General features: G+C 35.2%; 1 protein-coding gene across 1 annotated transcript in view; it reads right to left on the reverse strand.

The window, feature by feature from the left end:
• Nucleotides 1-6,926: 6,926 nt before the first annotated feature.
• Nucleotides 6,927-13,281, reverse strand: part of LOC103809520 (receptor-type tyrosine-protein phosphatase delta-like) — a gene marked incomplete at its 3' end in the record, with an annotated part of 65,579 nt that continues 59,224 nt past the window's right edge. The window contains exons 2-3 of the mRNA XM_009082359.1: nt 11,091-11,236; nt 6,927-7,068 (exon numbers count right to left, since the gene is read on the reverse strand). Of these exons, the coding sequence (XP_009080607.1) occupies nt 6,927-7,068; nt 11,091-11,236 (288 nt within the window). The remainder of the gene's footprint in view (nt 7,069-11,090; nt 11,237-13,281) is intronic.

Genomic DNA, 13,281 nt, shown 5'->3' on the forward strand with positions numbered 1-13,281 from the left:
AAACAGCACTGTTAAAATTCAAAATTATATCACAGAAGTGTAATCCCTCCCTTCCTTGCTCAGAACAGCTAGTAGCTGTACACATAGTTAATGTTCCACTGCTTTTTGCAAAGATAATTTTATTATTGTATCTGTATTCTGCTTCTATCTGGTTCTTTTGAATAATCAGTTCAAAATGGTTACCTATTGTATACAGAAGGTCATGACACTTCAGAGCTAGGAAATGTGATGGTTTAGTTCTGTGCTTACATCACCTGATATTGGTTGTGCCAGGACAGACTGCTGGAGAAATATTTCTCCTCCCCTTACTAATTCCTTTCCATTGTTCTCATTATCACTTTTTTCCGACAGATGAGCTGGGGATGATGGTCTGGCAAAAAGGATTGAATCATTACAGGTATCAATGAGTGGGAAAAATGTATAAAACAAATGTGTTTTAAAATTGAACTGCTCAGCAGGGCTTAGTTTGCATTTTCCAAGTAGACAGCATATACTCACTCTTGTTATAAAAAATGTCTATAACACTATATGCAGTCATTAGATAATACAATGGGAACACTCAAATGGGGATCATGCTAAAATTAGTCACTTAGCTGTTGTCTGAAAGTATTTAACACATGTACATTCTTAGTCAAAACTGTCAGTAAAGAATTCTTTCAAGCTAAACAAGACTGCTCTGCTTTTGTCCAGCTTAATTTCAGTTCCTTTTCATAGATCACAACTGTCAGACATCTATCTGTGAACTAGAATCCATAAGTTTATTTTATTTCACAGATATATCTAAAAAGTAATCTACCCAGCTCACTCATTTCAAGCCAATGTTTCATCTCTTAGGACCATCCACAGTGGCCTATAAATATATGGGACAAATAATTTTCTACTACTGACAATATAAAAAATAAATTTGATCCTATGCATACACACATGAAACTGAACTGGATAATTTTATCGCGTTTCATGTAAACCAGAAAACTGACTGGCTGAAATTCAGTGATATGTGAAATTCATTGAGGACTAGAAGGAAGAAGTTAAACCTTTACAAAGACTAGCTAGCAGCAGGAACACTTTCTCCATATATGTTCATTGAGCAAATACAACTGAACAATCATATAATAAGAGTATGTAGGATGAAAAAGAGTCAAATCAAATTTCACAAGCAAAAAAAAAAAAAAAAAGTAGGAAATAAAGGGAGGACACATTTATCAAAAAAACCCTGACGACTATGGATACCTTCTTAAGACATCTTTAAGGGTGGTATAAGTTCAGCAGCCTAACCTTGATTGTTCCAAAGTAACTAATCTTCTGAAAGTTTCAACTACAGGAGTTTACACTGACAGTCAAGAAATCTGGGACTGCCATTTCACTCATTTTCTAAACAGACTCCTCTACTTTTTGGAATAAGCTTTCTAATGTATAGCTTTAAATTCATTACTGTAGTGGGCTTTTTATAACATAACAGTGTGTTAAGAGAAGGGAAAATTTTTACATATAAAAGTAATGAAAAAAAGGAACCAAAATATTCACTGATTGAGAAAAATGTATTTAATAAACACTGCATTTAGGCACATGAGTGGAAGTATTAAAAAAGTATTAACCATAAAAAAGCTCAGTGAGGCAGTCACCAGAAACTTTTTACAATACTCACAGCAGTTATTCAAATTCATCATTTCAAATTATTACAAATTTAGTATTTTAAAGAACTACACAAAAGTCAACAACAGCTAACTGCAAAATCAGTAAGCTCAAGCGTATACACCTTAAAGCCGAACTCAATACCCTTCATCATGTATTTAGAGTCATAGACCCTTACATATTTACTGATAAAAAATTTATAAGTTGCACTATTTTCTAAACTTTTAACATTACTTACTGTGTATATAACTGCACTATAAAAGAAATTAAACACACAGTAACTTTGAAGTTGACCATGGAATGTGGGCTGTGTATTTCACAAGACTATCTTCTTTTATATCCACTTCTGGCTAGTACTTAAATGTCACCACCTTATCTGTATAAAGATTAATAATTCATGCATGGAAGGTAAATGTTTTCTTGCCCAAAATAGTATTTGCATAGCCAAAGAAAATATTTCAGAATAGTTCCTAACATTACAGATAAATATTTCTAACTCTGTATTACTTTGTAAGCCATTTCAAGAAATCTGTACACCATTCTATAACTGTGTCTAAGGGGTTTTTGAAGCTTAGGTTGTATTGGATACCTCTTCTTTTGTTTCACTATTTCACAAAATCCTTTTGTGTGACTGTCAAGCAGCTGTGTTTCATTCTTTAATCCTCCTTGCACAGCTCCCCAGGAGAGGCTTTACAACATAAAATGCAAGGTACCATTTTCTCAGGAGGAACAACACTGTTCCTCTTCAGAAAGTGGCTTAATAAAAATAGGACTATAATGAATATGGTAATTCTGGTCACAAGGTGCTACATAGAGTATGAACACTGAAAGTTCAGGATGTTTTGGAGAATGATACTCCTTTGGTTCTCCAAAGTCTTGTCATGCCATTTATATTTAAGATAAATGTATTTCTGGAGTATAAAGTACAGGTACTTTCCTGGTTACCTTGTTTTCCTGTACTCTACTTTCCTGTCCTACCAGTAGCCCCCTGGCAATAATACTGTGACTATACAGCAAAGAGTTTCAGATAGACACTGGTGTACATCGTTTATACAGTTCCAGCTGGAACGTGACAAATTTCTCTGGCTGCGCAGCTAATATCCAGAATATGTATGGTCCTTTCTCTCATTTGTCTAGAAATGAGAGATATCCCACAGCACGTTTTCCAGCATTATAGCTGTATCACTCCATTTGCCTAATTTCGATGCCCTCAAAGACAGTTGTCCCAGATGATAGATTACTTCAAAATAGTTCCTTCTCATTTCAGTACAACTGAGTACAGCGAAAATACAGAAATGAGCTTCTATTATCATTGAATCTATTGCTAGTAGCAGAAACAAAACTTGTAGCAACTGTATTTATCATCTCTGGTTTTGAGGTTTTTGGTGGGGTTTTATTTGGTTTGGTTTATAACATTGTGGAAATGTTCTGCCAAGAGTCTAGTAAAAATAATCTCTCACAATTGTCTCAATATCTGTGTCTAACAATGGACAGGGCAACACTGGTCAGTAAATATTTCATTTTTTTTTATTTAATTTCATGCAGCAATTACTGTTTGAGACTGAATGAATCAGCTTCCAAAAGAACATAAAAAGGAATTACTAACCTAGGCACTTCCCACAGAAATTTTACTTTACTTCTTTCATCCTGACATAGTGCCTGTGCTACATAGATGCTCTATGTCAATATTTTTACAACACAGAGTACAATCAACAATAATAAGAGAAAACTGTGGGCTGAGACAAACAGCCCTCTGCTTAAGTACCTTGTTGTAGTCTCTCTCTCTTTACTTTCTGGACAGCAAAAAAACCAGAAGCAACACTAGAATATACTTCGGTATTCTAATCTATGCCATGGCTTAAAACCCACACTTTCCTGTGCTGAAATCATATACCTTAGTAGCAGTTGAAGCTACAGTTTCTTGATGTCTTCAGAGCATTGGTAGAACTTTTTTAAGGAATAATAATAATATAAAAAATCTTTTAAAAAATGAAAAGTGGGATTCCTTAAAATTAACATTAATTTCCATTAATTCCAAAATTAATGGAATTGCTGCTGATTTCTCTATTAGAAGGAAGAACCTCATTTCCCCCTTCCTGAACAACTTGTATATTACACCAGAACCCTTGCTCTATAGCCAGGAAATATGTTTGTTATCCACCATCTGCAAGACCAAAACCACAGTAATGTGGCTTTAAAAAGGAATGAATGGACAATAAAAGGAAAGCTATTCCATCTCTGCTGCTACAGAGTACAGAAAGAACCTACACTTTATTGTCTTTTATTACCTATTCATATATCACGGAATAGGTAAGGTTGGAAGGGACCACCAGTGGGATCATCTGATCCAATCTCCCTACCCAAGAGGGGCCATCCTAGAGCACACTGCACAGAATTGTGCCCAGATGCCTCTTGTCCTATTGCCTGGCACTGCTGAGAAGAGCCTGGCTCCATCCTCTTGACACCCTCCATTCAGATACTTATATATATTGATGAAGTCCCCTCTCAGTCATCTTTTTCCCAGGGTAAAAAGGCCCACCTCCCTCAGAGTTTTAAAGATGCTCCAATTCCCTAATCATCTTTGTAGGTATTCACTGGACTCGCTCCAAGAATGTCTCCCTTCTACTGGGAGACCCAGAACTAGGCATGGAACTCCACATGTGGCCTCACTAGGCATGAGCAGAGGGGTAGGATCACCTCCCCTGACCTGCTGACATTGCTCTTCCTCTTGCATCCCGGGATACCCATGGCGTTCTTAGCCACAGAGGCATGTATATTAAACACCGATAAATCTGAATACAAGAATCAAAGCACTGTTACACTAATATGGTTCTCAGCATAAACTTTCAAACAAAGAGCTCCAAAATAAATAGCATGGACTCTTCTTGCCTGAAAGGCAACTATGAGACTTCTTTCAAGACTTGTTTCCCTTCAAATTCAAAATTTTCATGTGGGTGCATTTGTCCTGGAAAGCAGTTGACTCCCTCATACACTGAAAATCAAAAGCAGTTTCCAATTATCCCAGACATGCAGACTCAGAATATTCAGCCTAGTAAGTAAAAGTTGAGCCTATAACATTTCCTGATTTACTGTAGTAACAGAAAAACAGGTCCAATACTTTGGTAAGGTCTTGAAATAGTATCATCTGTAGATGCCTCTTCTGCCCTTTTTTCCTCCTTACACTGAACCTTTAACACATAAAAGCTAAGGAATATATTTATATTCATTGTTCTTTCAGATTCAATTACTACAAATTGACCATAGTGTATGAACCTAACGAAACATGGTAATATCTGTAGAGCATAGAGATACAGTTACTCTATATGGCCACAGAAAAACTGAGAAGTTTGGCTGTAAAGATGTAGACATATGTATCTTTATATATATATATCTATATAGCCATAAAGATACATATCAGCAAAAATGTTGCTGTTCTGTGATGTAGAAATGATTTGCAGCAGTTAAGCTTCATTTTGTGAAACCAACAATCCAATAAAAAGAGTATAGGTAGACACTTCTGCTCCTGGAATCACCCTGATCTCACCCATAGTCCATATTAGGCATTCACATACATGCACCAGGGACAAGTGAAGCCTAAGTGGATCCACAGATCCAATTCAACCTACTCTGTTTTGCATTTGATTAAATCTGTTAATTCCTGTTCACAACTATAATACATATTTATTCCTACAGCAGCTATACGAGACACAGAGGCACTCCTTCCCACAAAGGCATAATCCAATGGAGTGTTTTCCGCAATGCCACTGTTGCAGATTCTACAAGGTGAAGATTTGTGCAAGTTTGCAAAGCAGAGGCTTTGTAATAATGGAATTACTTATGTTCCAGGCTAATGCCCTTAATGTGGAACTATCCTTTGTCTTGGAAGGCAACACAGCAAGCCATTGTACTTAGAGCAATTCAAAATTTCAACCTGCCAGAACTCCCTTATAATGTCCTGATTGTTACCTTATCTTAGGGAATTACAAACAGGTCCATGGTACTGTTAAAATATCAGTCTATCAGTCTTCCCATTTTCATTGGCTAGATTGGGAAGAATCTTTTAGAAGACAACTGAAGGAACAATCATAGCATTAGAGATATGAACTTAAACATTAGAAAACTTTGCTTATATCAGACTATCTCTAAGAAAAAAGTAGTATAGATTTATGGTTATTACTTGATATATATGCACACGGTGTTGTTACTTGACTCCAACAGTAATGCCAGGACTGACTGTACTGACTAAAATAGACATTAAATTATAGAAATAATTATTAAATTTTGGGGGATAAAAATCCAACTTCATGGAAAAACAGGACAAAAGAAACCCCTGTTGTCACCTTACAATGCTTGGGATAGAAGGAACAAAATAAAATTATTTCAATCACATATTTCAAAAATTTTCTTCTAAATTCTGTAAAACTGTTTAAACATCTTCATTTCCTATAAACAGGCACCTAGCAGTTAATTCAGCAAACCATGTAATGCCATGTAATATCAAAATACAATACAATAATTTTCAGTCATAAAAGCAACCCTGTCAACTGAGGAGTACAATATTTCATGAAGTATCTCCAAATCCAGTGTCCATTCATCTCCATGTGACAAAATGAAACATTCAAGTTGTTTGATTACTAGCATTTCTTCCCCCAATGTTATCTAGACAGTAGACTTGGCAGTACATTAATATCCTCACCCCTGAATGATAGTTGAAAAAAATTAATTTTTTCCTTTACTGTTTTTGAAAACTTCTTGCCGAAGTAAGAATACAATTCAGGTGATGCATATTTGAAGTGGAAGTAGCCTTCACTTTTTTAATGATTATATCTTGTGGGGGAAACTTCGCAGCAGCTTAACCTCATCCAGAAACCGCTCATGCAACTTTTCAAGGTCACCGTTAATTGGCCATATTTCTGTGTAAATGCTGATCACACAAAGCTAAGCTACCTAGGGCAGCACTAAAATGTAAATCAAATGCATTCATAAAGCGTTTTTTTGAGCAGTAATTGATATAATAACCCGTTGTGTGTGGCACTCCTGTTTCACTTATTTCTTCTCTTCTTCACTGTAATCTGTCATACCCTGCACACTCACATTACCATTTTATGGTCAAAAGTCACAAACACAATATTCAAGTATTATGTGAGAAAGTTTGCAATGAACAGTATCAGGGCTACAGTAAGGTCCATTTGAAAAGAATTGTATTTAACTTTCCTGGAGATAAACCTTATTCTACAACATCATAGTACTTTGAGCTCTATGAAGTAAATTAGCTATGTTAAGGAAGAACTTACCACGTAAAACAGTGAGTCTCGTGGACACACTTATTTCACCAACACTATTGGAAGCCACACATTCATAAATAGCTTCATCTCGTGGCGTGCGCAGTGGTTGTATTCTGAGAACTGATCCAGATCCATCATCAAACTCTATTACCTATAAAAGGAAACAAAAGCTGTCACAGATGTTGTTACAAATGCCTATCCCTCAGTTAATCTGTTAATGAACAGTGGCCTGTTGTTATTCAAGTCACCAAAGCCAGGTTCGTTTTTCAAATATATGTGCCAGGACAAATTCCACACAGATGGGAAAATGTTTAAGTGGCAAGGCCTTGCAATATACATCACTGTTCAGTGGGTATTCAGGGGCCACTCTAATATTGCTTCAAGAAAAGACAGGACAAAAACCAACCAACCAACCAACAAAACAAAACACAACCCAGCTAACAAGGGATGTAAGAAAAGGTTCTGTAACGTAATGCTCTTTTATTCTGCAGTTCACCATTCTCTTAGCTAAAGTACTCTACCTTCAAATGCCAGTTACATTTGTTTTAATTGCTGCTGGCTATATTCCCTCTCTACTAACAAAGTGCAGTTCACTCATTCATTTAGCTTCAAAGTGAAAAAGCGTTTGCAATTTCTGAACAAGACAGGACAACTCAGTCTTGCATTTAGCCCACAGAACATAAGCAAATTTATCCAACAATGTACTAGAAGGCATGTGGCCATTTAAGAGACTAAACAATAAGGCTAAACTTTAAGGGTTAGTTTTAAAATTTCAATATTTACACAAGAAATACTAACTTTCATATAAGAAAGAATTCAATAAACAGCTCTTATTTCCTTCTTGTTCTGCAGTGAGAATCACATCAGATATTGGTGAGTACTGCAGCATTCCAAGCATTGGAAAAGCCTTCTTAATAATTAAGCAATTACAATAATCTATTTAATCTACTTCTAAAAAAAAAATCTATGATATCTATTATTATAACCATCAGGTAAACGGCATTTATCAAGAAAGGATACTCACAAATTTTATTTTTAATGTCTTTACAGTATAATTAATATTTGTCTATAATCTCTATACATATGCACAAACCAATTTACATATATGCCTATTTGCACATCTGATCGTGGTTTTCTGTCTAATTTACACACAAGGAATCCACTAGATCTACTAGATACTTGTTCAGAACAAGAGAGAAATTAAGTACAGGGTTGGAAACTATGGTAATATGCCCTGTATCTTCCCATCCTGATTGTAGGAATTGCTCAGGTTCTGCTTAGCAGTGTGAAAGTTGAAAATAGGATAAAAACCTGGTCATTATTTGAGAAGAAATTTGTTTGACAGCATGCATTAAATCCATTGCCCTAAACAAACCTAGACAACACAAAAATCTCCATCTGATCTTAGTACAAACAAAACAATATGTAGAATTCTTGATAAATTGACATTTTTGAGGAAAAGAAAAATTTCACAGTCTTTAAGCAGTCATACTAACAATTCATAGATAAACGTAAGCACGGGACCCAAATACTCACAGTCATTACACTTAGAAGAAGTAATTGTTATTGTTTAAACCTGAACACTGAATCAACCTATCTAGACAGTCAATAAAGCCAATTGCAGCAGATTGGTTTAAGCAAATATTGCAGTTTCAAGCTTGATGTCTCAAAAATACGTATTATAAAACAGATTTATTTTTCATGTGATGAGTTCTCCCTGCATACCACAGCTAGTTAATTCCTCACACTTCCCTATCAACTGAATGATTTTACTTTTTTTTCCAAGCAGAGATTTTTTAATAAAAGCATCCTTGTACACAGGGTAGAATGATGTAATTTTTAAAACTTTTTTCTTCCCTTCATTGTTTCTATTTAAGTACCTATGAGACAGATTTCTCAGCAACTTATAGTAGATTTTTCTAGTTCCTATTACTTGAATTGATTTGAAGCACGAGGAGAAAAGGAACCCTCCTGTATCCTGTTCATTCATGGTATGTACCTCCAATATAAATAAAAGATGAAAGATTAAGAGAAGATCCACAAGATCTTAGTGTAGGTTTTAATTTCAGAAACAATGTATAGCTGTCACTGCTAGTCTCACTAAGTTGTGTGATTTAGCCTGTGAGTGAGATCATTCAACTATAATACTCTTTGAATATGCGAACAGTCAAGAGAGAGGAAATAAACTATATGTTTCCCAATTGCTATGTACATCAAGTTCCAGCAAAAAGTATAGGAGACTGCCCAAGTTCATTGGAGGATAAAAGTGAAAGTAAACCCCAACACCCCTGTGAAAGCATGTGGATTAGACAGCCCAGTTAAGTCCTTTACAGCTGTATTTGGTAGGCTTCTATGAAGACAGATGTCCAGGTAAAACATTTTAATGTCTTGTATTACTAAGTAATTACACTCAGAGAAATATACAAAATATTAATACAAAAGAAGAGGAAAAGTAGACAAACTAATTATTCTCTTATTGGTGCAGCTGACAATCTCAGACATTTCTTGTTACCCAAATGTTTCATATGCCTTTTCTGAACCTCATTTCTACCTGTGTTCTGTTCTTATTTTGAGATTCCATGGCATGAATTAATGGCCTTACTTTGAACAAGAAGGAGAGATGCTTAAAATATTGATTTGCTGTGCTCAGTGGTCATAATAAAAATTATAGGACATTTGGAAAATGTTATCTATTTCTTTGAAATGCATTCCATATTACTTGGCTACACAGCCTGCTCAACAGTCCACTAAAAGCATTTTTAAGACATTTTAAGCTATTGTTTATAGTTCAATTTAAGTATTTTAATGGAAATAAAACTACTTTATTTTTGCTTATTCTCTCTAAAAACAGGTACACAGAAAACAATATATTAAGCAAATAAACCATGACATATTGCAAAATAAAACACAGTAAACATATACATGCCCCATCTTTCTCTATTTAGAAAGTTTTGTGAACAGAAGGGGACAAATTGTGTAGAATTTATGATAAAATTTCTATGTTAATCCCTCTAGCCAATTACAGCAATGCATATGCTCTGCAAAGCACAAACAGCTTTTGGCACTAGGAAGTACATTTAAATTCATGTATTTATTTTTCACGTTGTAGCAAATACACAAGCCAATAATTATACTGGTTAATGAACAAATTCCAATGCCTTTAAATACTTTTTGAACAAATGTGAGCAAGAGAAATTTAGTTTATACAGGAAATGCCATTCGTCTGAATAAATTTAACCTGAACGCCAGGGCAAGCAATCTTCACAAACACTACTAAAAGTTAACATAGAAGACTTTGATATTCAGTCAGTTTTTAATACATGTATCTTAGACTATTTACTCAGGACATGCATGTCACAACTTTTTTATATACAAATTAGTAATCTTCCAAACAGTGGTTTGCTTACTGCAGAGGTCTCTTATTTACCATAGAAAATTGTGAAAACTGCACACTCTTAGCTCCAGTTTTGTTAGCTATTCTAAAAGCTTCCCTCCATCTTCTGAGGTTATTTTTCATGTTAAATGTCAAAGCGTATTTCATATTAATTATTCCTGCCATTACAAGAGGGAATAATATTTATTTTCTTATTTCTCCCAAATAAACAGAATCTATTAACAGATTATTTTCACTGTTTCCGTTAATTGAAGGCTGTGGAGAGAAACAGCTTTTTGTAAGCCTTTTCCTAATTTATTGCTAAGAAAAGTATTGAAAGTAAACAAGTTTTACATTTCCTCTTCAGCAGCAGGAGCTACAATGCCCCTTTCATCTCCCTCTGAAACAGTGGTAAGCAACTGTGACAACAGAAGCAGCACTAGCCTAGGCCTGCCTGATACACAGTCACAAAGCAGGTGGCTAGCTCTTTGGAGACAGCTACCAATCCTCAAGTAATTTCCCCACCAACTCCTTCATGAGATAGCAAACTGAAGAGAAGCACCTCAAAGTTCCTCAGCTACATCATGCTAGTTTAGAAAATCCCAGTAGCAGTCTTCTCTTTCATGGTGCTGTGCATAATAAGTTCAGAAAACAAAAACTTCAGAAGACTGCTCCCTCTAAATTATGCCCTATAGTCACAGCTATATTGCTAAGTCACTAATAATAAAGCACACATACTGAGATAGAAGGGAGGTGGGAATAAAATGTTTTTCAGAGGAACAGAACAATGGACCTAATACCTCAAATCTCTGATTGCTGACTTTCTTTCCTTTTTTGTTCCAGACAATTTTAGGTCTTGGATCTCCTGTAGCTTGACAGATGAATGAGGCAACTCCTCCTGAAACCCCTGTCTGGTCAACGGGAGTTCTTGTAAACTTTGGTGGTGCTGAAACAACAACAACAACAACAAAAAAATCAAATTAATCTAATAAAGAAAAAAAAATAGGTCCTGTTAAGATTTCAGAATTAAAGAAGGAAAAGCTTTGTTTCTCCAGTGATAGCATTCACCTACAAGAGAAAGCACTAAAAGAACTGTAAAAGGTCAAGAAAGTACTTACAGATTTTACTAGTGAAATTTGTATTAAAACGGAAAACTGATGGCGTCAGAATTGCAAGATCACACATTACATTTTATCACCATTATAAATAAAAAAATCCAATTTGTCTTCTGTTGCAAAATGAGCTCATCAATCAACTGGAATAATATCGTGATTCATTACTTGATGTTATGATCACAGGACGTCATGAAAACACGATTCTCAACTTTGAAACATTAAAATCAGTGACATTTAGGAGAAAGTCTTTCTAAGTTTGCAGTGGTGGAGGTTAATTACTATGTATTAAGTGTCCATGCAAAAAAGACTGTAACAGCAGGGAGATTTATGCTTGGGCACAGTTTCACATATAGCTCCTGTTCACTTCCAAACACTACTCTGTCAGAAAGAATACATAAAGATACAACTATTGCAAGAAGAGGAGAGAGAAAAAGTATGAAAAGGGATTTTAATTATTTTTTGTTTTATTTTAGTTACAACTAAAATTAATTTATCAGTCTTGAGACAAAACTTTTGAACTTAGGCAAACACAAGACATGACTACCAAAGACTTAGTATTAAAATCTATCGGATTACATCTAACCACGAAAGAAGAATATTGAAGAATTCCTATAAATATTTGCATCATTCTCTTCCTAAGCCAAGAAATTTTTACAGATCCAATACACTTTCAATACACTGAAGTGAGTATTTAGGAACATTAAATTATGAAAAATCCAGGTCTTCGCTACACAGTCTTTCTCAGTAGTAGTAGCCCTTTAGCAGATGTTGCAATTGATTTTTGCTCTCATCTTCAAATATCAGCAGTCAGCCCGTTCATGCTTCCAACCTCTTCCCTTCTCTTCACTTTCCTCTCTTAGTCCTGACAGGTATGTACCTGTACTGTACTAGTCTTCATTTCTAAGTTGCTGCTCTTCAGTTCTGATGTCTGACCCCTTACTCTGCTAAACTGGTCTTTCCACAGGCAGCATTTCTTGTCAGTATGTTTACTTAAATGTCAGAAACCCAGCAGCCTACAATTATGCATGTATGCAACACTGGAAAGAATCCTGAAATTATTTAAAATGCCAAGAAAATATGATGTGATCGTTATTATAAAACAAACTCACTACGCCTGTTATTAAATATGAGACAATGCAGATCATCCTAAGTTTACAAAATTAAATGAGGGTTTTTTTACCCTACCTTTAATATAAAAATGCTATATTTTTAAAAAAATGCAGTAGAAATAAAAGTTACTGAAATCTGCAAGGTTTTTTCTTTAATAGAGATTTCAGGAAAATTTGTTATTTCTCAACTTTTCAGAATGCTCAAGGGTCCTTGAACTCTACTCATTTTTCAGGGTGTAAATGTACCTAAACCCAAATGCAAGTGCAAATCTGAGCAGAGCAAAGTAGTGTGCCACTACTGCCTTGGGGAACTTATGAAAGAACTGTTCTGTTGTCAAAAATTGCCAAAACCATGGCAAACAAAACACACTTAGAGCAAAGAAACTAGAAATACTTTCCCAAGTCATAGGCTTTATGCCTGGACCACAGAAAAGATGGAAATTTATTCTGATGAAGAGCATCTGGGTTTCACCAAAACCGCTAGCTTTGAATTTCTTTCTATGTCTGTATTAACTCAGCACTCTGATATGTGAAGAGACATGATTGCATCTGATATACTGATATTCTGTGGCAGAAGTTGTGATTCTGTGCCATCAAGTAAAAAATCATAAGCTGACATTCTTTTTTCTTTCTTTTTTTGACATCTTGTGAATTCAGTGTTAGAACTCAAACCAGGAAAAGGGAAACACTTTATCAGAAAGTCCAACAGCGCAGAGTAACTATGTACACTAGCTCACAGGCAGCAAATAGGCCACATAGCAATACAA

This window comes from Acanthisitta chloris, unplaced genomic scaffold (genome assembly GCF_000695815.1).
Source record: "Acanthisitta chloris isolate BGI_N310 unplaced genomic scaffold, ASM69581v1 scaffold3469, whole genome shotgun sequence".
Lineage (NCBI taxonomy): Eukaryota > Metazoa > Chordata > Aves > Passeriformes > Acanthisittidae > Acanthisitta > Acanthisitta chloris.